Below are 27950 nucleotides of genomic sequence, written 5' to 3' on the forward strand. Positions count from 1 at the left end.
TAAACCTGTACAATGGTTTGTTCGTTATACTTGGCCCCGAATGTGATATGTTGTTTTAATTAAATAATAAGAAATTGACACATTGTAATATTGCATTGTATATTTTTATTCCATACCATATATACATTTGATTTGGAAGTTACTCGATGTATCATAGATATCAAATCACAATGACACCCGAATATATATATATAGAAAAGGTCTTCTCTTTCGGTTATTCCCGGTAGACATTTTTAAATTATGAAATGTACAATTATAAGTTACAGATGAAGAGTTACGATGATTATTATTATACATTTTGGGCAGTAAGTGTGTATAAAGATTTAGGTATATATAAAGACTACAGCGAGTTTGAAATGTGGCGCTTTTCTATAGACAAATGTGATATATTTTCTGCATCGATCACAATGAACGGTATTTTGTCATAAATAAAATGTGTGAAAATTTAACTCAAGCGGTTAACATCCAAGAATCTGCGTTAAATTTTGTCATGGTGGAATGGTGATAAACCTACTGTGTTTTCAATGTAGAGCTAGATTACCTGTTGGTTTTAAACTCGCTAAATTAAACATTAACTGCGCGTTCGGGTCCAAATTCAGCTTAGCGCGGTTAATCCTTATTGACATAGATCTACATTGAAACACTGCATGTCTTTCACCCAATTGGCAAAGCAAAGCTTTCTGTAGTGATTCATATATCAAATGAGAACATATATTCAATCTGCTATCAGAAAATCTACAAGAAGTTACAGAAAATGACAGCATGATGATACAAGTGTGTGCAGCCGAGTTACACGCCGGTATACGAAAGTATTCAACATGTGACACGACTGACGCTTATGGTGGCAACCCTTGTCATTTGCTATTCATGTTGTCTCAAATGGAACACCGTCCTTGTTCAGCAACCTGAATGCACTGCAAGAAAAAGAAAAACATTTCACAACTGTTCTGAATTTCCGACTGAAAAGGCAGGATTAGTGGCACTGTAATCGTTTGATTAGGTACTTCCTTGAATAACTTGGACTATTTTGTATACCAGTATTTGATGATGAATTAGCGTAGCATGTCGGTTTGTGTAATATAGTCTAGTTTTGTATGCGGTTATTTAGAAAATTTGAAATGTGCAAAGGATTCTTTATGAATTGTGGATTTCACTGCGAAACATTCCTGTCTGAAATATTACAGCACTTACAGAAAGAACCACAGAGCTAAGAAGTGGGATGCTGCCATTGCAGCATATACCGCTCCACCCCAGACAGCCACAGAAGCCGTGTAGATGTTATTGAAGGTAACAGCACCTAACGCACTGCTGAGTGACTCCACCACCGCCAGACTCGCAAATACAGCACCTGCAGTGGGAAATATGTATGACTACATGTATGAAACACAAGGGTGAGAGTCTATTTATCGTCCAAAGGTATTCTTCCATATATATCAGTTTACGAACAGCCAAAAAACAGTGCTTGCATTCGATTTCAAAACCCTGTATGTCTCAGGTGAACCGAAGTTAACATTGGTTGACCAATGTTAGGTCATGTTCACTGATATTCGGTATACTTCGAGTGACCTAAATTGCCTATACCCACTGAACCTCTGGTGTGCGGTATTCTGCTTGGTAATAACCTAGTGATGTCATCGTTAAAGCTAATTTGTTTATTGATTCAGTCATGAATATAAACATTTTAATCAATACAATTAACCAGGTACTGATAACATATGTATATTTTGATATGCTGTTACGGAAAATCAATAATGCAACTTTGATTATTATGTTGCATCTTGTTTGATGTTCTGCGCGTTATTTTGCATCTTTTTGACCTTTTACACGCTTTAAAAAAAGTTACAGAGGCAGTTCTGTCAAGCATAGAACGCTTGTTAACCTCTCATAGTTGTGCATTGTAGTGTGCATACATCTCCAGGCGGACATTATCATAACCAAGGTTGCACTTTATGCGTTAAAACCTTTTTTTTGGGTAATCTCCTAAGTTACCCTTGATTAATTTTGGTCAACTAAGGTTGAATCTAGTCAACCCTAGTTGCCATAAATGTGGTAACTCAGATTGACTCAGTTCACTCTAATTCTATTACTCGAACGCACGGAGCGTCTTGAGTTTAAAAATGGGCTTTAATGGCAGAGATTTGGGATGTCATTTGTGTGTGACGTCACAGAAACCGATGGCTTCATAATGTTCTGCAAAGTATTGCCATGCAAGTTCATTCAAACTATATCGTCCAAGAGCAACATCATGATCTAACTCCAGTTGAAGCCAGTTTGGGATGAAACGTGACATTGGGACATGGGAATGGTAATATAAAAATAGATTATATAAAATAGATTCCTACGGATACTGACACTGTACTCTCCCTGTATGTAATCACTGTCGGTAATCATACTTTGACAATAACAATATTGATTTATGTTGCATGTATAACGTTCTTTATCATACCTACATGTCATACTGATGAGATCTGTTTGGTTCACGTGATCTTGATAAAATACTATTTATTTATCTATCCCGCCTTGGAGAGAAATGGATTTCTGAGCGGGAGAATAAATCCCATATGACCCGCCAACAAGCTGCACGTGGATTCCTGAGCGGGAGAAACAATCCCTTATACCCCGCTTCGAAGCAAAAAGTCGCACGTTTTTTTCCGAGTCAATGAAGTTATGTAACATAGCACAAGTTAACCCCATCTCACACGAACAGAAAGTTTTCTACAATTTTGAGTTTCTTTTAATTCTTTTACAACGGCAGATTAAAACATGACGGTAAGATAAATTCGTTGTAGCAATATCACTCGGGGTACATGTGGTTTTCTGCGTACCTCGTTAGGTTTTAAACGGCTCGTCTCAATCTCAGTTTCACACGCATAATGAAACACCTCGCGTGTTGTTGCCGGAAAGGCTCGTTTACACACTCATATTGAAATGCACTTAGATGTGGTGGATGGATATGCGGGGTGATAACAAGTTCGATAAGAGTCCAGAACAATTGAACAATAGATATACAGATGACACAGACAGACGACCAAATACCTACCATGCCTTTGAGGTGGAACTAACTTGGACATAATGCCGCGAGCAATAGGCGTCACCAGGAAACCAATGAGACCTATCCCTGGAACTGGAACAAAAACACGTCATTTGAAAACTGTAGGTCTATAAATAAATGTTCAGGTTTATCGAAATTGATCTGATATAACAAAATGTACATCTTGTACACATTTATGGCAAATGAAACCACGTGATATCTGTTTCAACGTGATCGTAACCAGGGTGTTGTTGCAACCTTAGCGCTACGACGGTCGTAGGTCCATGTTAAGGTATGGGAGTTACGATCACCTTAGCGCTAAGATCGCTTTGTACAACGGCACCCTGGTCGGTAAATGCTGAAATAAGTAACACTGTAAGAACTACATGTCGCTGTTTGAGTAATATATAAAATGAAAAATAATTCATGTAAAATTGATGAATTCTGACATAGTCTGATCTTTCGTGAAGAACTTTGAAACATTCATTTGGTATTTTCTTTTCAATATAGTTAATTAATGAAAACTTACATGCGAGGTACAACATCCAGCCTGAAGTTGCTATACTGAAGACGACGTCCCCGAGTATGACAAACACAGACCCCAACACTCCCAACACTTCATCGGATATACACCTCTGCAGGCCTTTCACCACACCTGCCCCTACAGTACGCCGAACCACAGTGCTCACTGTATCGTATATGCCGTTCTGGAACGGGCTCCAACAGAAAGGCTGGTTCATCAGAAACAAGAGGTCCACGTTGATCTCTGAGGATGTGCTGATGACCGAGAAGAAAAAGGCGCCCAAGCCGACCCACAGCAGGAGGCGTTGACGTCGACGTCCTTCCTTTATGAACAGGTAATACACGTTGAAGATGTACGAACACCTGCTCTGGTTGCTATTTGTATTCACCACAGTTTCTGTTAAACATACTGCCACTAAAAATATCCCAAAGACCGTCACACAACATGCTAAGAGTGAAGGATAGAAGAATCCTGAACGTACGATAAAATATCCTGCTGCGGTGGATGCTGCTGCTTCAGCTAAAGCATTCATGCACTCTAGGAGTAATATTCCAAAAGACCGAATTCGTAGTGGAGGGGTGTTGTCAGCGATGTAGGCATATGCTAGCAGCAGCAAGCCCCACGAACCCCCGAACAACCCGTCAACACTTGACACAATGTAGAAGTAGTCTATGCTGAGATGAAGCCCGATTATCACAGATGTTATGGCATTCCTCAAAAGTTGGCCTAGCATGCATGTTATGAAGATAAACTTTCTGCCGACGACGTCTGAATAAGATCCGACACCTATGTTAACTACACTTGCAATGAGCCCTCCAACAAGAGAGAAATGCCACATAACGGAGGATGACCGTTCCTGGAGAGTCTGCACCAGAACATACCCAGGGTCGGATGTATTCTGGAAACATGGGGCCAGAACACTGTAGTTCTTTATACGACTGTCGTTTCCAAACACATCGTCAGCAACTCTGTGGTACACGTACTGCCCTACCACAGGTTCATATATCTTCGTAGAACACGTTAGTACACCCACGATGATGTTGACGACAATGAGGTTCCGTACGTTTGTTCTGGTCCCTCTAGTGGTTGCTGGTACATCAACCAGTGGCACGTCATCCATCTCCGCACGTGTCACTATCACTGGCATGATATGGAGCAGCCTAGGGGTTCAAAAGTTCCCTTTAACACGAAGGTCCGGGTTATATTCGCAAAATAGGTACAAAGTGTGAAGCCCAGTACTGATGTTCCCCGCTGTAATATTGCTGAATATGGCCTAAAGCGGCGTAAAACCACATTAAAGGGGCGATTATACACCGATCCTCAATCCAATACTCGTACTGACAATTCTTTAAGAACCTGCAAAAATAAAAAGATGGCTATTTTAGATCATGTTCATTTACACAATGATTTTGACTCCAACAAGATTCCGTAGATTTGGTTTCTTTTGCTGCCCGGGTTGATTATTACTCGATTGCTCTCCATAGCCCTGCTGTACGTCATTACACATACACATTTCACAGACCTACAGCATCAGACGAAAACAAAACGAAATGAGGAGATGAATGTCCTGGAAATTACAGTTGTCTTCTCATTCAATCACTTGGCTCGTGCTTTTGTTCTGCAACAGCGACTTGTACATTGACCCTGCACTTTAGATGACCCGCCGAACGCCCTCTCGCTGACCCAGCGGAGCAGAGGGAGAGAAAGAAGGATGTGTACGAGCTGACCTACATATAGTGCAGCCCGGATGTTTAGACGCCAGCTGAACCACCGATATGTTCTACAGTAGCATATATGTGCTTCAATGTGTTTAGCATACTAGCATATGTCGCTATGTTATATATAAAGGACGAGTGACAGTACTTTATAAGGATATAAATGTACTGTGTACTCGACCATCCTCATTCGAAGCAAATACTAGTATTCGAATGCACGATATTATAATGTTTGTTGCCAAAGGATTATACGTCATGCTAATTTGTACAAGTCTCACGAATCACGAGAGTTTCACGCCCCTATAAACTGTATATTTTGCGGTACTTTATCAGACCTCCGAACGCTGCAATGGGGACTTCTTACTCTACAATGATAAACTCTTCTACATGTCACATCTCAAAAGCAGAACTAAGCACAGTCATTAAAAAATGAATACGACCCCTTTTGATGTTTATGAAAGTCAACAGCATTGTTTCTCATAAGGTTAAATGGAATAGTGAACACAGCAACGTTTCACACAAAATATCAAATCGTACAGTCAGCTCAGCCTTATTTGACACGGGGTCAAATAAAATCGTGACCACGGCATTGTTCCAGAGAAGATTGATTTTTTTTCCATCAAAATATTGCCAACATGTCCTTTAGGCACACGACCCCGACGTGCAGAGCTATGTCCGTCTTTACGACAGTTTATGATGCACATGTGAATGATTTGAAAATCACATGTGCATGCAGGAGCAACAAGTTTCCACAACGAAACAATACATTTGTCAAAACAAACCGTATGTACACTTAAACATAGAGTATCCATTCCACATATTGATCCTCATTTAAAGTAACAAAAATTATACTCACAAAGGCCTTCTTCATGACTAGGTGTCGCGACACTATGAAGATTAACTGTGTTTCAATCGCCGTGACATGGCCTTATGTAATTGCCCCGGAAAAAACATGCTTCCACAAATATGGCGTGTTTGGGTGACCCGTTCTTGTACATCTATACCCACCAAAAAACATCCCATAGGTAAACGCCTCGACACTCCCATGATAAACCGCTTCCTCTACAATGTGATGACAAACCCCTTCTACGCATCAATGATAAACTACTTCCTCTATACTGCAATAATAAACTCTTTCCGATAAACTGCAATGATAAACTGCTTCCTCCACGGGATTGCCTAAAAATCGGGCCAAGAAAAGTCGGGCCGGGCCGGGCCAGCGGGTAATACTAAAAATGGATTGCAGAATAATAATACGAAACGCGCATATCTAGGCAGATCTCAAATGTCCACAAACGTATAGTTTTGCTCATTTAATTGAGTTTGAATAAAAATGCACCTTCAACAATGTAATAAACTGATGATTATGACTACATACCGTGAGTCTCGTAGAAAAGTCAGTGTCTTGCCTGTTTGTATTCTTTGATTAGAATGCTTCTCACCGACCTTAGCGTGTAGGGGTGTGATGTCCTGGGCAGGAAACGACAGTGTTTTGACTACTCTTCTTTCATTAATTAACGTGTTGAGAATCCCTAAATAACCTTTACTATTATGAAAACTTGTCCGTTAAAGTCAAACACTTTTCCTGTATTTTCTTAAGAAAGTCTCTATCAGAAGTGTTGGGTCCGACTTGGCCCGGGCTGTCAAAATCAACTTTAAACACATAAAAGTATAATCAAATGTGTTTACATCTATAGATCAGTGTTATATCTACCTATATACCACTTTATAATGTATCAGTACATTGTCTTTAAAGAAAACAAGGGGCTCAAAGTGAAGCCCTTTTCCCTCTACATCATAGACATAGCCTCTATCAGAAGTGTTTGGCTTGTGTTGGGTCCGACTTGGTCCGGGCTGTCAAAATCTTCTATAAACACAAAAATCTATCTTCAAATGTGTTTACATCTATAGATTAATATTAAATCTACCTATATATCACTTTATAATGTCACGGTACATCGTATTTAAAGAAAACAAGGGGCTCAAAGTGAAGCATTTTTCCGTCTACATTCTCAACATAGTCTCCATCAGAAGTGTTTGGCTTGTGTTGGGTCCGACTTGGTCCGGGCTGTCAAAATCTTCTATAAACACAAAAATCTATCTTCAAATGTGTTTACATCTATAGATTAATATTAAATCTACCTATATATCACTTTATAATGTCACGGTACATCGTATTTAAAGAAAACAAGGGGCTCAAAGTGAAGCATTTTTCCGTCTACATTCTCAACATAGTCTCCATCAGAAGTGTTTGGCTTGTGTTGGGACGGACTTGGCCCGGGCGGTCAAAATCTACTTTAAACACACAGATGTATCATCAAATGTGTTTACATGCATAGATTAGTGTTATATCTACATATACACCACTTTATAATGGCTCAGATCGCAGTATTTATAGAAAACAAGAGGCTTAAAGTGAAGCCCTTTTCCCTCTACATTCTCAACATAGTCTCTATCAGAAGTGTTTGGCTTGTGTTGGGTCCGACTTGGCCCGGGCTGTCAAAATCTACTTTAAACGCACAGATGTATCTTAAAATGTGTTTACATCTATAGATTAGTATAACATCTACCTATATACCACTTAATAATGTCACGGTACATCGTATTTAAAGAAAACAAGGGGCTCAAAGTGAAGCATTTGTACTGTATTTTCTTAAGAAAATCCGTGTTAGAAGTGTTCGGTCCGACTTGGCCCGGGCTGTCGAAATCAACTCAAACCTCACAGATGTATCATCAAATGGATTCATATCTATAGATTACTATTATATCTACCTAAATACCACTTTATAGTGTCTCAGATCGCTGTACTTAAAGAAAACAAGGGGCTCAAAGTGAAGCCCTTTTCCCTCTACATTCTCAACATAGTCTCTATCAGAAGTGTTCGGCTTGTGTTGGGTCCGACTTGGCCCGGCTGTCAAAATCTACTTTAAACGCACAGATGTATCTTAAAATGTGTTTACATCTATAGATTAGTATAACATCTACCTATATACCACTTAATAATGTCCCGGTACATCGTATTTAAAGAAAACAAGGGGCTCAAAGTAAAGCATTTTTACTGTATTTTCTTAAGAAAATCCGTGTTAGAAGTGTTCGGTCCGACTTGGCCCGGGCTGTCAAAATCAACTTAAACCTCACAGATGTATCATCAAATGGATTCACATCTATAGATTACTATTATATCTACCTAAATACCACTTTATAGTGTCTCAGATCGCTGTACTTAAAGAAAACAAGGGGCTTAAAGTGAAGCCCTTTTCCCTCTTCATTCTCAACATAGTCTCTATCAGAAGTGTTTGGCTTGTGTTGGGTCCGACTTGGTCCCGGCTGTCAAAACCCACTAATGTGCAGACCACCACTGTGCAGACCACCACTGTTCTACTGTGCAGACCACTAATGTGCAGACCACCACTGTGCAGACCACTACTGTTCTACTGTGCAGACCACTAATGTGCAGACCATCACTGTGCAGACCACTAATGTGCAGACCACCACTGTGCAGACCACTACTGTGCAGACCACTTAAGTGAAGACCACCACTGTGCAGACCACTATTGTGTAGTAATAATGTGCAGACCACTAATGTGCAGACCACTAGTGTGCAGACCACTAATGTGCAGACCACCAATGTGCAGACCACTTATGTGCAGACCACTACTGTGCAGCCCACTACTGTGCAGACCACCACTCTGCAGACCACTACTGTGCAGACCACTACTGTTCTACTGTGCAGACCACCACTGTGCAGACCACCACTGTGCAGGCCACTACTGTGCAGACCACCACTGTGCAGACCTCCACTGTGCAGATCACCACTGTGCAGACCACTACTGTGCAGACCACCACTGTGCAGACCACCACTGTGCAGACCACTACTGTGCAGACCACTAATTTGCAGATCACCACTGTACAGACCACTACTGTTCTACTGTGCAGACCACCACTGTGCAGACCACCACTCTGCAGACCACTAATGTGCAGACCACTACTGTTCTACTGTGCAGATCACCACTGTACAGACCTCTACTGTTCTACTGTGCAGACCACCACTGTGCAGACCACTACTGTGCAGACCACCACCGTGCAGACCACCACTGTGCAGACCACTACTGTGCAGACCACCACTGTGCAGATCACTTATGTGCAGATCACCACTGTGCAGACCACTACTGTGCAGACCACCACTGTGCAGACCACCACTGTGCAGACCACTACTGTGCAGACCACTAATTTGCAGATCACCACTGTACAGACCACTACTGTTCTACTGTGCAGACCACCACTGTGCAGACCACTAATGTGCAGACCACTACTATTCTACTGTGCAGATCACCACTGTACAGACCTCTACTGTTCTACTGTGCAGACCACCACTGTGCAGACCACTACTGTGCAGACCACCACCGTGCAGACCACCACTGTGCAGACCACTACTGTGCAGACCACCACTGTGCAGATCACTTATGTGCAGACCACCACTGTGCAGACCACCACTGTGCAGACCACTACTGTGCAGACCACTAATTTGCAGATCACCACTGTACAGACCACTACTGTTCTACTGTGCAGACCACCACTGTGCAGACCACCACTGTGCAGACCACTACTGTGCAGACCACCACTGTCCAGACCACCACTGTGTAGACCACTACTGTGCAGATCACCACTGTGCAGACCACTACTGTCCAGACCACCACTGTGCAGACCACTAATGTGCAGAGCACCACTATGCAGACCACCAATGTGCAGATCACCACTGTGCAGACCACTAATGTGCAGACCACTGATGTGCAGATCACCACTGTGCAAACCACCAATGTGCAGACCACTAATGTGCAGATCACCACTGTGCAGACCACTTATGTGCAGACCACCACTGTGCAGATCACCACTGTGCAGACCACCAATGTGCAGACCACTAATGTGAAGACCACCACTGTGCTGACCACTACTGTTCTACTGTGCAGGCCACTAATGTGCAGACCACTAATGTGCAGATCACCACTGTGCAGACCACTAATGTGCAGACCACTGATGTGCAGATCACCACTGTGCAGACCACCAATGTGAAGACCACTAATGTGCAGATCACCACTGTGCACACCACCACTGTGCAGACCACTACTGTGCAGACCACTACTGTGCAGACCACTGATGTGCAGATCACCACTGTGCAGACCACAAATGTGCAGACGACTAATGTGCAGACCACCACTGTGCAGACCACCACTGTGCAGACCACTACTGTTCTACTGTGCAGACCACCACTGTGCAGACCACCACTGTGGAGGCCACTACTGTGCAGACCCCTAATATGCAGACCACTACTGTGAAGATCACCACTGTGCAGACCACCACTGTGCAGACCACCAATGTGCAGACCACTACTGTGCTGACCAATACTGTTCTACTGTGCATACCACTAATGTGCAGACCACTAATGTGCAGACCACCACTGTGCAGACCACCACTGTGCAGGCCACTACTGTGCAGACCACTAATGTGCAGATCACCACTGTGCAGACCACTAATGTGCAGACCACTGATGTGCAGATCACTACTGTGCAGACCACAGTTGTGCAGACCACTAATGTGCAGATCACCACTGTGCAGACCACCAATGTGCAGACCACCACTGTGCAGACCACCACTGTGCTGACCACTACTGTTCTACTGTGCAGACCAGTAATGTGCAGACCACCACAGTGCAGACCACCACTGTGCAGACCACCCCTGTCCAGACCACCACTGTGCTGACCAGCACTGTGCAGACCAGCACTGTGCAGACCAGCACTGTGCAGACCAGCACTGTGCAGACCACTAATGTGCAGACCCCTAATGTGCAGACCACCACTGTGCAGACCACCACTGTGCTGACCACCACTGTGCAGATCACCACTGTGCAGACCACTGATGTGCAGACCACCACTTTGCAGACCACCACTGTGCTGACCACTAATGTGCAGACCACTACTGTTCTACTGTGCAGATCACCACTGTGCAGACCACTACTGTGCAGACCACCACTGTGCAGACCACCACTGTGCAGACCACCACTGTTCTACTGTGCAGACCACCACTGTCCAGACCACCACTGTGCTGACCACTACTGTTCTACTGTGCAGACCACCACTGTGCTGACCACTACTGTTCTACTGTGCAGACCACCACTGTGCAGACTACCTTCCCAAACCTGCTTGCTCAGGAGCCCTCTAGGTAGTGCGCTTTTTACTCTCAATGAGCCCCAGGTTTAATTGTGACAAGTCCATTCTTCTTACCTCCTGTCAGCATGGTGCCAGAATTTCTAAAACTCATTTTCAGCTTGTTCACTCATATCAGTTGTTTTTAATTTCAACATGGTTCCTGATTGTCAAATTATAAAGATTTACCTTGACAGTAATGAAAGACTTCCAGGATTGGGTGCATCTAATTATTCAGTCGAGTCATCTCTGTGATCGATGAAGACAAGTTCATTACAAGGACAGATCCAGCATTTTGAAAAGGGACAGGTCCAAAATATCAAAATCCTCTCTCACATAATATTACTACCTGCAATATACTACATTTGGTTTTCAAAAGAGGGGTCCGGACACCCCCTTCTGGTTCCGGCTATGCATTAAGACCTAGTGTTAATTTATCGTGTAATGCTAAGACACACCCAAGAGGCAACAAGCGGCACGCTGCAATGATAAACGTCTTCCTCTATACTGCAATGATAAACGTCTTTCTCTACACTACAGTATTGAATCCCTCCGTCCACACTGCAAAGACAAAACCTCTCCTTCTATAATGCAATACTGAATCTACACTGCGATGAAAGACTTCTTCCTCCACACTGCAATAATAACCTTTTTCTTCTACATTGCAATGATAAACTTCTTCCTCTACAATGCAATAACAACTTCTTTTCTCCCTCCTGCAATGATAATCTCTTTCAGCTACACTGCATTGATAAACTCTTTTCTACACAATGCCACGATGAACTATTCCGTATATATGTATAATTCACTCTTTCTTCAACACTGCAATGATAAACATCTTGCTCTGCACTGCAATAAGGAATTCTTTTCTCACCCCTGCAATGTTGATCTATGTCCTCTACACGGCACTGATAAACCCTTTTCTACACAATGCCAAAATGAACTATTCCGTCCACACTGCAATGATTAACCCTTTCTCCAACACTGCAAAGATAAATCTCTTGCTCTGCACTGCAATAATGAATTCTTTTCTCACCCCTGCAATGTTGATCTATGTCCTCTACACGGCACTGATAAACCCTTTTCTACACAATGCCATAATGAACTATTCCGTCCACACTGCAATGATTAACCCTTTCTCCAACACTGCAAAGATAAATCTCTTGCTCTGCACTGCAATGATAAACTTCTTCCTCTACACTGCAATGATAAACCCCTTCCTATACACTGCAATGATAAACCCCTTCCTATACACTGCAATGATAAACCCCTTCCTATACACTGCAATGATAAACCCCTTCCTATACACTGCAATGATAAACCCCTTCCTATACACTGCAATGATAAACTTCTTCCTCTACACTGCAATGATAAACCCCTTCCTATACACTGCAATGATAAACCCCTTCCTATACACTGCAATGATAAACCCCTTCCTATACACTGCAATGATAAACCCCTTCCTATACACTGCAATGATAAACCCCTTCCTATACACTGCAATGATAAACCCCTTCCTATACACTGCAATGATAAACCCCTTCCTATACGTCACAAGGAAATATTCTTTCATCCTTCCATGCTACATTCGCGTCATTGATGGATACTAAGATTTCCAAGTGATTGGATGTGTGTCAAAGATTGTCCACTGAACGCATAACAGATTAAAGTCTTATACACCAAAATGCAAATATTTTTTACAACATTACCACCTTTCGTTGTGTTGATGCCCACTCGCTCGTTCCTCGCCGTGACGTGGTCGGAATAGCCCACAACAACCCCCTGCTGGTTATAAGAGCTGATGGACAAGTGGTCTTAATGTGTGAGCAGGCTCATTTTGTTTGATCAGATGCTGACAGTTCATACTGCTGTTCACGCTATATCAACCATGACAGTTCAATACACGATGGAGACTAAACCTAAACAATCAATCATTTGAATACCAGTGGAGTATGGAATGTCGGTAAATGGATTATAGATAAGCTTTGTGGTGTCCTCTAATTGTTTCATGAGTATTGAAAATATTGATATAAATGAAGCAGTAGACACATGTGTTGAGTGCTCCGAATAGCAAATTGTTAAACTGAAAGCTATACGAAGTGTACATGAATGCGTTAGATCCTGTGTAAGAGGCTATATAAGTTTAACAGATTTTTTGATTGTTCAACTAGTTACGTCGAGGATGTTTATTAATCCCTCTTTTAACTCTTCAAACGTGCATCAAATGAAGTTATTTCCAATGGCAATAGTGATATGCAATTATTTTCTGATATGTAAGAAATTTCGCTTGTGACTGGTTACATAAATGATGATACTGTATTTAGATAAATGTGGGTGCCATACATTGGTCTACTATTCATTCAATACTCATTTCTCATTTCATTGATCTTTATAAGCCACCAGTTTAATTGACAGCATGCTTAGAATCATAATGATTATTGTAACATTTCGAGCTGGTCTTTTTAAAACGAAAAACAATGAAAAGAAGATACTTAGCTATAGAAACATAACCTACAAAATGTCCAGCTTGCAATAAGTGTACAGGGAACGAATTCCATTTTCTATTAATTTGCTCATATTCTATGATCTGAGAAAATTATATCTGCCTGGATGTTTTGGGAAAAAGCTTACGTAATTTTAAGTCTGCGATGTGTAAGTAAAAACAGTGACCATTTCTTGTAAAGAGGCATGCAGTCAACAAGCAGAAACATCGACCCAGTTAAAGTAATTATATAACGTAAAGTTAAGAGAATAACCAGTATCCTAAACAGATTCCATTGGGTGTTAAAGTCAAATGAAGTCAATGAATTACTGTATATTAGCAATGACACCAGGCGTTCGCGGAAAGGGTTACTATGTCTTGCTATACCGGAAACTAAATACGATATTGCGTCTGCTGTGAAGACGTCCAGAAATTCTGCTGTTCTGTTCTGATGTAAAGGTGGTATGCAAAGAGAATCTTTAGATGTATATTTGGAAGTACCCCTACTACAAAACAGACAGTATGATGCATTCAAAAAGTTCTATATTTACGTGTCACTAACAAAATGAAAACGCCCTGAAATGACATGTCACGATCATCTAATGTGTTCAATGAGTTTGAGGTGTAAGTTGTGCATATGATGCTTGATAGTGTACATGCATCGTATGTATTTGTGTGATTATAAACCGAAGGCCTGCATGCTTACGAAATAAACCAAGTGCGTATCCCTTCATCGACGTCTACGGACCAGTCAGATGATGAGTTTAAACCCCAGATTGATCCAAATTATTATTCTGTTTGTGCCAGCATTTGATCTGTCATATAACATATGCTACTATTAGATATGACCTGCTTATCCTTCCGATAATTGCCCGCTGTTACACTCGTCAAAATGGCCATTTGTTATCTGGTATGCATATGCCAGTTAATTAAATGAATAACTCAATTTCGCTGACCTGAAACATATGTCAGATTATTTCTTTTATTCTACACCACATACTAACCTAAATATTAAATAAACAACATAAAGAACAAACTAAAAATAAACATGAATCCACATTTGGCTCCCTGATCAACCTTGGATGGACAAGTGCATTTACATTTAACTGTTACAGAACGTATGTGCGTCTGTTCATCTATTGTGGATTTCACTATCTATTCAGATATCCTTATTATAGTTCTCATAGATATATTTGTACATGTATTTACAGGAAAGGTTTTTATTGGCCAAGCGAATATGAATATAGACGTGTTGTTATGACCTACACTACTAAAGGATATTTATCTCACTACTGTCAGCAAAAAATATGTTGTATATCATACCAGTATTGATGGGATTGTCTTTCAAAAGGCGCAATTTTGAATATAATTGTAAATATTATGTAAACTGTGCTCTTGTACTACTGTGTGTGGTTTTGAGAGTAAAATTACTTGTTACACTAACAGAGGTACAGATGGAAAAACGTAACACCATACAGTGAAAGCTCGTTACCCACTTCACCCGAAAAGAACCCCCACAAAAACAAAAGCAACCCGAAACTTAGCATTTTTGTGTTTCCGTCAGAAACGTCAACTTCTACTACAGAACATCTCTCTGAAGCGAGGATTCGTTGATCCAAAAATGTGTTCATCCGGTCAAGCTTACAGGCGCGCGTGCGTGCGTGCGTGCGTGCGTGTGTGTGTGTGTACTACTGTCTGTACTACTGTGTGTGGTTTTGAAAGTTAAATTACTAGTTACACTGACAGAGGTAGTGTGTGTGTATTTCCTTATGTATTTCTGTATGTATTTCCTTGTGTGTGCGTGTGTGTGCGTGTGTGTGTGTGTGTGTGTGTGCGTGTGCGTGCGCGTGCGTGTGTGTGTGTGTGTGTGATGTTTTCGAAAACCCTGCACGGACAAACTGAGTATTCATTTCTCTACAGCTTCTAATTGTGCCATAGCCATAGATAATTTCATTTCAGTTTGACACCTTTCAAGCTCAGCTCTCTTTTGATTTTCAACTTCAAAAAATTTCAATTTAGTGTTTAATGCTGCAGCTTCGGCTGTAGCAGCAATTTTGGTCTCATACAGTTTTGACACATTCGACATTTTTGATGACTTAGTCTTTACAGATTTACATGATTTGCTGTCAGGGAATTTCCGTTCACTCAAACCAAATTCAAGTTCACACAGTTTATCACTCACGGATTTAATTAAATCAAAATGTTTTGATTCAATCTCGTCAAATTTTGCAAGCAAATGTTCATCAGAATAATTGAATTCAGTTAGTTTCCAATGTTCACTACACACAATTGCCATACGGTCTTCTAAACAATCACGAATTGAACGCAGTTCAGATATGTCCACACTGTCAGATACTAACTTCATGACACTACTCGCCTGCCGACGCCATGCAGATAGTGCAGATTTGAAACGTTTCACACATAGTTCAATCTTATAATCAGTGTATTCTTGTGTAGGTTTAGCCGCACGGCTACTTAAATCATCATCACAATTGTTCATATTGTCAATATTCAAATCCATGCTGACACTATTGAAATTCAACTTACTCCCGGTACACGTTCTTTCCACTCAATCGATGTTTTACTATAATGTTTTCGAAAACCCTGAACGGAGAAACTGAGTATTCATGATGTTTATTTTACAGAATTTCTAATATAGCAAACTCACATTTGTCCAATTCCCTGAAATCCGTAAAACATCTTGACGGAATGCGGATAAACAAAGGCCTTTCTCACCGGAAAGCATGGTACTCGCTCCATACCCCAAGGGAGCTAAAAACAATACTCACCACTAATGAGAAGAAACAATAAAGCGCTATTAAAATATCTTATTGCCATATCTGACTGACTACCGTTACAGTATGGATTGTCTTTATTTCCTCCAGTACTGAAGATACATTATATAATATACATCGTAGATACTTGAATTAGATTAAAACTAAACAAAGTAGTTACATGTCATGGTGAAGGAGCTATGAACAAGTGTTGCCACTTGTTAACGTAATGAGAGACTAGTAACATAGTTTCGCCCCATATCTCAAGCTCAAGGTCTTTCATGCAATCAGGCAGCCCACCTAAGAGGAAAGACATGATAACATCATCATCATCTGACCAAAGGTCAACAAAGGAATTCGCATCTGTGATATCAAAGATATTTTCGAACATTTCATTTCTTTCTTGCATATTTATAGTACATGACATAAAAATGTGTTTGACTATGTCATGGGCTACAGTTCCGCAGTGACATTCTCGCGATTCTATCTTGGAGCATCCTATTTTGACCATATTAGACAGAACATAGAACTTTGAAGGAAATCGTAATGAAAGTTGCCAAATCCTGTGTTGACCTTCTGATCTGATACCAGTATATCTTAACAGGTCCTGTCGGTCACACATTTGTTTCAATAGCCTAACAGAGTCTACATTTCTTATCTTTTCATTCACAAGACTAGTCCATTTACATTTACTGGGAACATTACAATTATCTATGTAATCATTCAAGAAATGGAAAAGATCGTATTTATGTACCAGGCGCAGCATGTTGAAACAGGGAGATTTATAACATCTTTTGTCAAAGTCTGGTTGACATTTGTATTGCCCAAGTCTGCCAATAAACAGTTGTTTGAAATAGAAGTCGCAGCTAGATCGACACAGTTTACCAAAAAAGAGCAGAGCTTGTTTATCAATGTATGCCTGAATGGTAATAAGATCTAGACTATCCAATACAACTTCGCTTGATGTAAGTCTTGGTAGACCCTGTACTTTTTTACTGAAGTAGCGCTGTGGTATTTCCAGCAATTCATACTCTCTACCAGTAAGTTGCCCCCATACATTGCATCCATATAAGGCACATGGCAAGATAACTCTCTGTAGTATTCGCACAGCTGCAATTGGGTTCAACCCACCGAAATACAAGCCATTGTTATGATTTACATTAATAAGTCTTTTCAGTTTTTCACATGCAATACGCGAGCGTTCGAGTGTTGAGATACTGTCACTTAGGCATACACCAGCATACGTAACAAAATGTTTGTGTGGCAATTCTATCCTTCCACAGGAAACATGAGGGTCGGGTACATTATATTTACAATGCGAAAATACTACGACTGCACTTTTATTCACATTATAAACCAGACGCCATCTACACGCATAGTTGTGAGCAATATCTAGCAGGTTTTGCAGTGCTGATGGAGAGCTACTGACAATGGTTGTATCGTCTGCTAGCAGTTGACCCGGATAGTGACCCCAAGGTAAGCGGAGGCCGTAGCCAGAGCAATCAAGATTGCAAATGAGATCATTGATATACACTGTGAAGAGCCAGGCGGATAAGACACGTCCTTGACCAACACCTTGATAGATAGAAAATACATCTGAGTTGTAGCCTGCGTATGTAACATATGATTGCATGGACGAGTAGGCATTACGCAAAAGACGCCATGTTTTACCAGTTATACCCATGTCATATAACTTAACGAATAAGCCATCAAGCCATACTCTATCAAATGCCTTTGCGTTATCAAGAAATGCACAATAAACAACTGATTTTCTTTCCGTATAGTATGCAATGTTTTCGAGGAGGCTGAAGCAGGCTGTTTCAGCCCCTGCATTTTTGCGAAATCCGAATTGTAACGGATGCGGAAAAACACACTTTCTGTTTACCCACTTTTCAATTCTGAAGAGCAGGAGGCGTTCAAAAAGCTTACTGAGGACAGATGTTAGGGTAATCCCTCTGTAATTGTTTGGGTCAGCCTTGCTCTTACCATGACCTTTGTGAATTGGTAAGATCTTGCCTACGTGATAAGAAGATGGTATATGTTCATATTTAATTATAGCATTGAATATTGTAGTTAAATGGCCAAATAATGATCTACCTGCACGTTTAAGGTGTTCATTAGTTAGGCAGTCTGGACCAGGGGATTTTCCCATTTTCAAGGACTTGACAGTACACCAAACCTCTTGGGAGGTAAAAGGATCGGATAGCGGTGAATTAAGCTTTTCCACATCAGGATTTTTATAGATCTTTTCGATTAATTCTACTCTTTCCGTTACATGAGAAGCAAAAGATTCATCAAAACAATCAGATATTACAGGTGTAGCTAAATCAGCAAAATACATGCCAAACGCTGAGCATATGTCCTCTGGCGTCGTTGAAGAAATCCCATTAACAGTTAATTTTGACATTTGTCCATTCTGTCTCGATAAGCGTTTAGTCACTTTCACATATTCGTTAATGTCCACTTCAGCAGCTTTCGATATTTCGCAGAGTTTATCGTCAAGACTGCGTTGTTTTGATCTGCGATGGCGTTTTCGAAATTCACGTTTAGCGTCTTTGTACTTTCTATAGTGTTCATCGTCTATATTATGAGATTTTCCCGAGGCACGCCAGAGTCCGCGACATCGTCTCATTTCATTATGGAGAGGTTTCAAACAATCTCTTTTCCAATATGGTTTCAGGTACGAGCGATAACTGGAGCATGGTATACTGTTGTTTGATGAATCTATGAGTGCCTGTACGATAAAGTCGTTGTAGGAGTTGATATATTCTGCAGGAGTTAAGTAGCATGACAAATCAACGCACGTCTCTCGGAGATGGTTCTCAGTCTCATACCGGTAGAGCATCAAGTCAACTTCACTTGCTTTTTTCCAGTCAATCTTGTCACCACCATAGTGTTTACTGGAACCGGCGACATTTAGATACACAATTATAGGCAAGTGATCAGACACACTGTAGGGCACACTAGTGTCAATCATATGTCCAGTTACACAAGGGAGGTATTCTTTATGTACAAAAACATAGTCAATGAGAGTTCTCGAAGAATTATTCTTTGTTGAAAATGTATTTTGAGACTGATCATCCAGGGGAACAATAGAAATAAGATTTCTTTCAGTGAGTGCTCTCTGCAAATATGACGCACGTTTTCTTGTGGGTTGAAGATGTTTGCGCAGATCTACATTAAAATCCCCCAGGAGAATAGTGTCACCTTCGTGTGAATATTGATCATACATCGCCATGATAAAGTCAAGAGCGTCTATATATACACTATCCAAAACATTGGAAGATGGCAGATGTGTTCCAATGACATAGATCAGTTCTTCATTCGTTTTAAGTTTTATACCTAACATACGGTCCTGGCTATTGGTATCCAGAAGTGTGACCTTGCACTGTTTTGATTTTCTGACGAATATCGCCACTCCCCCAAAGCCTCTGTGACCCTGGGGATAACCCACAGAACATTTAGTAAATACTGCAAATTGGTCGTTAATGTGATACAGGGTGTCTTCATTCTGTCTATCAAGCCATGTTTCACACACAAACATTAGATCACAGTGGTCTAATCTGGAAGACAGTTCATGCTCGCTTTTAACGATGCCTCGTATATTCCATGTTGCAAGTCTGCTTATGAGCATTATTAGAAGTAATGGTAGCATCACTTGAAGTTTAATACATTTCCCCATAATTATTTATTGCTATGGAATGTGCGTGAACTATCCTCGTCCTGACCATACCAGTATTTCCTTGGCACCCACTCGCGGCAGTTTACATTTTCTGGCCAAAACGTATCATCATCAAGAATGATTTTTCCACACTGAGGCGACACACTGATTGATATTGTGTAAGTCGGATTATATCCCTGCCAGTGTTTCAGTAGGGAGATCTTGTGGATTATTACACCCCTCTCCTTGGCAAAGTTAGTAATGGCATCTTGGACAATATCAAACGACTGTTTCGCACAAATATATGACAATACAAATCGTTTAGTTCTGGTACGTGATGCCCCCGAAAATGCACGTTTCCATTCTTGGGAGAAGTTAACTGTGCGCTGTTCATTGGTGTCGATGTGTTCCTCAATGGACTGGTTATCCTTTGTTATCTGCAGGGTGTCGGCGTGCCTGGTCTGTGGGGGTTGAGTGACACGCTTGGCTTGAGCTGAGGCCTGAGTCGGGGGACACTGACTGTGGGCTGGTGCGTGGGGTGATGGAGACAGGCGCTCAGCTGGGGCGTGGATGTCAACAGTTATCTCCCTTTCATGGCGGGATATTCGAGTTTCTGGTGGACTCTTCACAGCTTCTGAGTAGAGTAGCTTATCCCTCGTATTCATGCAGTCTATTTTACCATCGATTGCGCTTGTTCGCTTGTTGATTGATGACATTGTCTCGCACAGCTTGTCTTTCAGTAAGATATTTTCACAGCTTTTGTCCTTCAGTTCACGTTTTAGTGATGTAATCTCACTGCTCTGTCGTTCAAGACTGGAGGTCAACTTCTGCACTTCTACTGCATACGTTTTGACTTCGTTATTTTTCTCATCCCATGCTGTTATTAGTTGTCTCATATCACTCTCATACCTCTCTTGAAAATCTTGTAGTTTACCATTAACACACTTCATCTGTTCTTTCAGATCATCATGAAACATAATAAGTTTGCTCACAATGTCACACATTACATCATTATTTGACCGATCATCACACACACTATCGCTGCCGACAAGGTGTTCTCCGCTTATACTTTTAGAGCGTACATGATGTTTCACACGACTGAGAACTTCATTTTGAACAACATGTCCAGGGATACATCTTTTGATATATTTGTACAATAGATAGATGTCAGATGCATACTTCTGGGAAACCTTTTGTCCACCACGATGCACACGTCTTGCAAGTATACCTTCTGGAAAATCACTATTTTCTTTCTTTGCAATATCGTAGAGTGAGAATCTGACGTCACTTAAGTATTTTTCATCATTTTTGTAAGCATCCATGAGCTTGTTCTCACATGTTACTTTGTCGTGTTCAGCAATGATATCAGTAAGTTCATGGAGTATGGCATAATCAGTGGAATCGGGGGGTTGAGTACAATATGTAGGCGATGATTCACTCATAGTGACAAATCTGGGTAACACAGCAGGGTGAAGAAGAAAAGATTACCTGGTGAGCCAGTCAAGGCCAGTAGTATTTCCGCTCAAACTACCAGCACTCATTCCTTGGGCTGTATTCGACAATTATCGAATAAAGTTCACATGGAAATGTAGCTGTTGTCCAATGTTACACATGTGATGATGTCATTTTCATTCTGCAGTATGTTTATCTCCACTAAAAATGCTAGTAAGCTAGTAAGCTTGGGGTACATCAAAGCTCAGCAGAGCTCTCGAAAACACGTCCACACTGCTCGGCGTCCACTGTCCCTCCCTATGTATGTATGTATGTATGTATGTATGTATGTATGTGTGTATGTGTGTATGTGTGTATGTGTGTATGTATGTATGAGTGTATGTATTTCTGAATGTATTTCTGAATGTATTTCTGAATGTATTTTTGAATGTATTTCTGAATGTATCTCTGTTTGTATTCATGTATGTATTTGTGTATGTATGTATGCATGAGTGTGTGTATTCCTTATGTATTTCTGTGTGTATATCGTGTGTAATACACGCCGTATCAATCAAGCCACCTGACCGCGCGATCTATTTAGACGCCTCTCACATCTAGTACTGGTTGCCGTGACCAAATCTAACACGGGCTCCCAATGGGGTCCTGATTAAATCGCCTCTTATGACCAGAGCAATGGATACGGGGGGCACATTCTACTCCCACTCCCCACCGGGTTATCAATGTCGAATATGTCCTTTATAACAACCTATATTTCGAACCATCAGGTGTTAAGATAATATTTATCATTTTTTTTATGACATACATTTTCGACTTCCTATTAAAATCAAAGATATTATATGCTTTTGGAAGGTGTATTATCATTTTTTGATAGAGGTACAGAGGGTAAAACGTAACACCATACAGTGAAAGCTCGTTACCCACTTCACCCGAAAAGAAACCCCACAAAAACAAAAGCAACCCGAATCTCAGCATTTTTCTGTTTCCGTCAGAAACGTCAACACCTATTAAAGAACATCTCTCTGAAGAGGGTAAAACGTAACACCATACAGTGAAAGCTCTGAGTGTGTGTGTGTGTGTGTGTGTGTGTGTGTGTGTGTGTGTGTGTGTGTGAAAAGCTTTGATATTGTAAAACGTTAGACGGTGACAAGACGGACAGAAAGAATGAATACAAATTATATCAAAGTTTGGTGAGTGGATGTTGTTTTACGTATACCATGACGGCTTGTAAATACTCGCGGTCAGGTAAAACAGTGGTTGATAGCATGAACAACGATTCATGCCGCCGGGGGACGGTGACACGCAATAAGCCAGATGACACATTGGAACCATCGTTATGAATCGGCACATTCAACAAGTATGGGACTGTAGATGCCTATTCTGCACCGGAATTCCCACGGAGTATTTATCAACAGAACCGTCAGTAATCGCTAACGAGATAAAAAATTGTATTACTCCAGTAAAGTAGGATCGGTCGATTGGAATCACCAGGGGTGGATGAATAGACTTTCGGATACGTATGTATGTTTTGCCCGGTCTATTGCTATTGTCGCTATACAGTTGAGATATCGCCAATGCGTTAATAACTTCTAACGTCAATATTGCTCTTAGAAAAACAATTATTTTTAACTTTAATCCCGAATGCAGATGTGAAGACGAGGAAAAACAGTTTGGTGCAGGAATGTGCATGTCGTAGATAGGTTGCATTTTGCAATTGACACAAATACCTGATTAAATATTGTTGTGATCAACAATCAGTTATCAGCCGCTATGTATATACAGATAACCGTTCATATAGAGTGGGTCGAGGTTTGATTTCAGTATCATCACCTGAGAGACACATATCGAACGGTCTATAATTGTGTCAATGCATTACAAGTAAACATGGAAACAACACCTCTCCTTGAGAAGGTGTCTCCCGGCACCAAGGTGAATGTTAAAAGTTTGATTATTAACAACATAATTGTTTGTTTGTTGGCGTCGGGCACGCATATCTACATGCCTGTGATGAGTCAATACATCTACCATCGTGTCGCAGATTCCGTATTCGGGAATGACACTCGCATCAAGAACTTCACTGTTCTGGCTCCCTGCTTCCAGAACACGTCTGATGAAGGATACCGTCTTCAGGAGAAGGCTCAACAGATCGCCTCTACCAAGTTATGGCAGTATTCCAGTGCTTCAGCCGGTATCGCCGTCTTCAGCAACATCATCCTTGGATCCTACTCGGACATCATTGGGAGAAAATTTCTATTCCTTTGTCCAATGGCTGGTCATTTATTGCGCAACGCTATGACTGCAGTGATAATCCATTGGCGCCTGGATTTGAATTACTTCTTCCTAGCTACGGGTGTGGATGGTTTACTTGGCGGTGGCTGGGGCTTTATGCTGGCCACCATGGCCTATACAGCAGACCACACACCTCCCGAACAGAGCAGGAGTTTGAACATAGTCATCCTGGAATGTGTGATAGGTCTGTCAGAGTCATTTGCTTCAACGGCTACTGGCTATTTCATTCAAAACACTGGGTTCTTCTATCCTTCCCTTACATCCGCAGCGGTGACATTGTTGGATATGTTGCTGGTGGTATGTTTCATAGAGAGTTCCAAACCAACAGATTCTAATGACAAAGAGAGTAGCAAATCCCTATTGCATGGCATGCGCAATATAACTGACATATACTTTGGTGGCAGTGTTTTGAAACGTGCTATCTTCTGGCTTGGTCTGTGTGTGTTCTTCTTCTCGTCTTTGAGTGACGGAGGAGGATCTAACATAGACACATTGTTCTTCATGAACCTGCCGTTCTGTTGGAGTCCTGAGAAGATGGGTATATATGACACGATCAGCACTGTAGTGAGGAAAACATTTGGTGTGGCGATCGTCCGTCTCTTACAATGTTGCTGCTCTGACATCACCATGGGGATGCTAGGTTTGATCTCAAACGCTGGGGGAGAAATGTTGTTCGCCTTCGCATCGGTCGAGTGGATGCTGTACCTTGGATGTAAGTGAGTGAGTGAGTGAGTATGGTTTTACGCCGCTTTTAGCAATATTCCAGCAATATCATGGGCTTCACATATTGTACCCATGTCGGGATTCGAACCCGGGTCTTTGGCGTGACGAGCGAACGCTTTAACCTCTAGGCTACCCGACCGCCCTGGATGTAAGTATTTTCATTATAAACAGACTCGTGTTATTCAGTATCTGTTAGGCAGCTTTGTTCATGGTGTAGTGTAGGAGTTGCGTCCCCTAGATCATAGGGTGGAGGCGTGTGTGTATATGACACATGCATCGTTTGTGTGTGACGTTTACATGGTAACATGGTTATAAATTTTATACATAATTTAATGCAATATTTCAACAATTCAACATTATTTTTAAAATCACAAACATAATGAAATACCGACTGCGTATCAAGTTCTGCGTACAGACTATTCGATGTTTTTAACGTCAATCTTTCTGTTTGATTGTGTTTTTTGCGATATTTGTCCTTTTAAGCTGTGAGTACAAGCTAATTATCCATGGGCACCAATGTTGATACCTTAGATATAATAAATAGTTACCAATATATGTTCAGCGTAACATTTTTGCTGTTGAAGAGCATATATTATGTCAGAGCGGTATAACATACTTCTCTTAATGTTGCCATCACTACATGTCAGTTATGCGTTACAGATCCTGGCGTTGCTATCGTCGGTTTTCTTCCAACACCAATGGCCCGGAGTATTCTGTCCAAGCAACTGCCATCAAATAGACAAGGTATTTTGCTTGGTGGGGGTAGGGTGTGGCTTGTTTTGCTTGTTGTTTAACGCTGCATTAAGAAATATTCTATCGAAATGAAGGCAGCCTATAAATAATCGTGTCTGGGACCGACAATCCAGTAATTGATACACACGTTATGAGCAGCGAGCATCGCCGTCGGGGTACGATGTCCGAGCCTGGCCACTCGATCCTTTACGAACAGCATAGGTTGACCTTTTCTAACCCGGAATCCCCACGGGGTGACAAGGTATGTATAAGAAAAAACATTACAGATATCCCAGTGTCTGTTTATTCACTGGATGGTTATGAAACTCGGTACACTTGACAGGGACGATGTTCGCGTCTCTATTTATTCACTGGCCGTGTATGAACTACTGTGTACTTGGCAGGGGCGATATTCGCGAGTCTGGCAGTGGTGCAGGCGTTGTGTTCTGTGGTGGCGGCTGTAGTCTACAACAACATCTACCAGGTGACTGTCACCTTCTGGCGGGGCGCTGTCTACATGTCCTATGCTGCCACCAATGGCATTACACTGATTGTGTTCATGTGAGTAAATATATACCAACACGGGGATTATTTGTTTTTCTAATCACAGTAAAGATACGATAGATCATATCTATTTCTTTTAGGCAAGGCCTAAATTCATTGTCTCTGAAGACTTTCGATCCTGTTCCTATGTATTTGAACTACAAATAAGATTATATTGAATTGAGATGTTTGTGCTCCACCTTCTGCAGAGCCTTATCAGAGAGTTCACATATCCCCAAATCGTATATGCATGTGATCTGTTTGGGAGCGTAGATAATAAACTATACATAAAAACAGACGTTTTTGGAGAAGATTAAAACACTTAGTTTGTTGTGGTCTAGCTGATGGACCCTGGTTCGTCTTGTTTCGTCAAAAGTTAGGAGACTGATTAATCTGCGAGGCCTTATAGTCCATATAATCATAATTATAATTCATGAACTGTTGTCAACAAAAATATAACCAGTTATTTTTTACTCTAAGAATATCTATCTAATCTGCAGTTGTATGCATGTCTATTCCCAAACATATCACTGAAACTAAGCGACCCAATTTACAGTAAATTATTGGGGTTTTATTTACATAGATATAGTGCAAAATCGTCTGTGATGTGGTTATGTCCCAATGGTATATAGTTGTAATGTTTCAGAGTGATGGCGATCCTCATACAAAAACAGAGGAAATCAACAGCGCAACAGATCAATGTAAACTAGAGCGGTGTGGATATTGGCAAGAACGAATTTCTCCTAGAAGAAACGATGAACCGCATAGCATTGTAGCTCACGTGCTATGTGGCCAACAGTTGTCAACATTGAAATACAAATATTTTCTTCATATTTATTGAGGACAAATGTTGGATTACCTGCATCATTACAAGCAACCCAATCACCAACCATTCCTCAGTGCACAACCAGCTCACAACATCGATGTTTATTTTAATGAGAAATTTAACATGCACTTCCAGTAGAAAATCCTGACTACTTCTTTGCCTGGCATGAAACCATTATTAGAAAGGGTGAACTTGTTAGGAAACAAGCATAGAAGACGTTTCGCATCTATGGAGATAGAAGACAGTTTTCTTCAGCAATAGGGCCATCATCCTTAAATAAATAGAGTTAGAAGTGATGTTGAAGTAAAAATATATTTAAGGAAGGACAAATTCATTATCACGTTTCTGACACATTAATGTATTTCTTGAGTTTATTCACAAATACCATAAAAATGTTAGAATAATTTCATTCCTTCTACCGGGTACATACTATTACATTTATCTTGTATTCTGAAATATGAAGAGGAGGTGTATTGCATTACAATATTTACAAACAAATATAATATTGAATCTTTTAAACGTTTACTGTTTCATTTTCAAATATATACACAAGCTTTCTTTAAATGGTGTCTATTAATCCCTTCAAGACTTTGTGCAAGCTTGAATGAGTGCATATGAATTTAGCTATCAATGATTTTCATGTAGAAAGAGTTGTTAAAGATAGATAATTCTCCTTATGCAAAAGTGGCTGATAACATTTCTAGCTGTAAGAATGCGAGAGACATATGATGGATTTATTGTTAGCCTTAGTTTGTCTAAAACTTTAACATACTGCACAGATTCACCTGAAATGTGCCAAACAATAAAGATGCTGTTATCCATAAAAACAGTTTCATGTTGTCATATTCTACCAACTTCTAAATGCCGTTCAAAGACTTCATTGCATAAATATAGTTGGAATCACAAAATGTTGGTGCAGTCACATGTATCCAAAAACCAAATTGACACCAACAGACATCGGAAATAGAATACATCCGGTGTCTCATGACCGGTAAGTTACCC

At 40.8% G+C, this 27950-nt stretch overlaps 3 protein-coding genes across 6 annotated transcripts; 2 read left to right on the forward strand and 1 right to left on the reverse strand.

Moving 5' to 3' along the window:
* Window positions 1–96: 96 nt before the first annotated feature.
* Window positions 97–16771, reverse strand: LOC124123770 (solute carrier family 46 member 3-like). Of its 4 annotated transcripts, none has more exons than XM_046486951.2 (5): window positions 16620–16771; window positions 3561–4910; window positions 3041–3124; window positions 1192–1348; window positions 97–914 (listed from the first exon to the last, which is right to left on the reverse strand). In XM_046486951.2, the coding sequence occupies exons 2-5, from the start codon at window positions 4699–4701 to the stop codon at window positions 866–868; spliced, it is 1431 nt and encodes a 476-aa protein (XP_046342907.2). In that variant the 5' UTR covers window positions 4702–4910; window positions 16620–16771; the 3' UTR covers window positions 97–865. The 4 variants fall into 4 exon arrangements, with proteins under 4 accessions (XP_046342907.2, XP_046342914.2, XP_046342900.2 ...); XM_046486958.2 differs by lacking the exon at window positions 16620–16771 and adding an exon at window positions 6278–6459; XM_046486944.2 differs by lacking the exon at window positions 16620–16771 and adding an exon at window positions 6126–6459.
* Window positions 6236–11489, forward strand: LOC124124969 (uncharacterized protein C1235.01-like). The gene is made up of 9 exons (XM_048403434.1): window positions 6236–6248; window positions 8920–9176; window positions 9312–9515; window positions 9636–9809; window positions 9929–10177; window positions 10267–10500; window positions 10703–10891; window positions 10951–11214; window positions 11433–11489. Exons 1-9 carry the CDS (start codon window positions 6236–6238, stop codon window positions 11487–11489), a joined length of 1641 nt encoding a protein of 546 aa, XP_048259391.1.
* Window positions 16772–23686: 6915 nt separating the features above from the next.
* Window positions 23687–27932, forward strand: LOC124125336 (proton-coupled folate transporter-like). Its single transcript, XM_046488645.2, has 4 exons — window positions 23687–24836; window positions 25508–25591; window positions 25984–26140; window positions 26769–27932. The coding sequence occupies exons 1-4, from the start codon at window positions 23720–23722 to the stop codon at window positions 26830–26832; spliced, it is 1422 nt and encodes a 473-aa protein (XP_046344601.2). The 5' UTR covers window positions 23687–23719; the 3' UTR covers window positions 26833–27932.
* The last annotated feature ends 18 nt before the right edge of the window (window positions 27933–27950 follow it).

This window comes from Haliotis rufescens, unplaced genomic scaffold, assembly GCF_023055435.1.
Source record: "Haliotis rufescens isolate VD_foot unplaced genomic scaffold, xgHalRufe1.0.p SCAF_3, whole genome shotgun sequence".
Classification (NCBI taxonomy): Eukaryota; Metazoa; Mollusca; class Gastropoda; order Lepetellida; family Haliotidae; genus Haliotis; species Haliotis rufescens.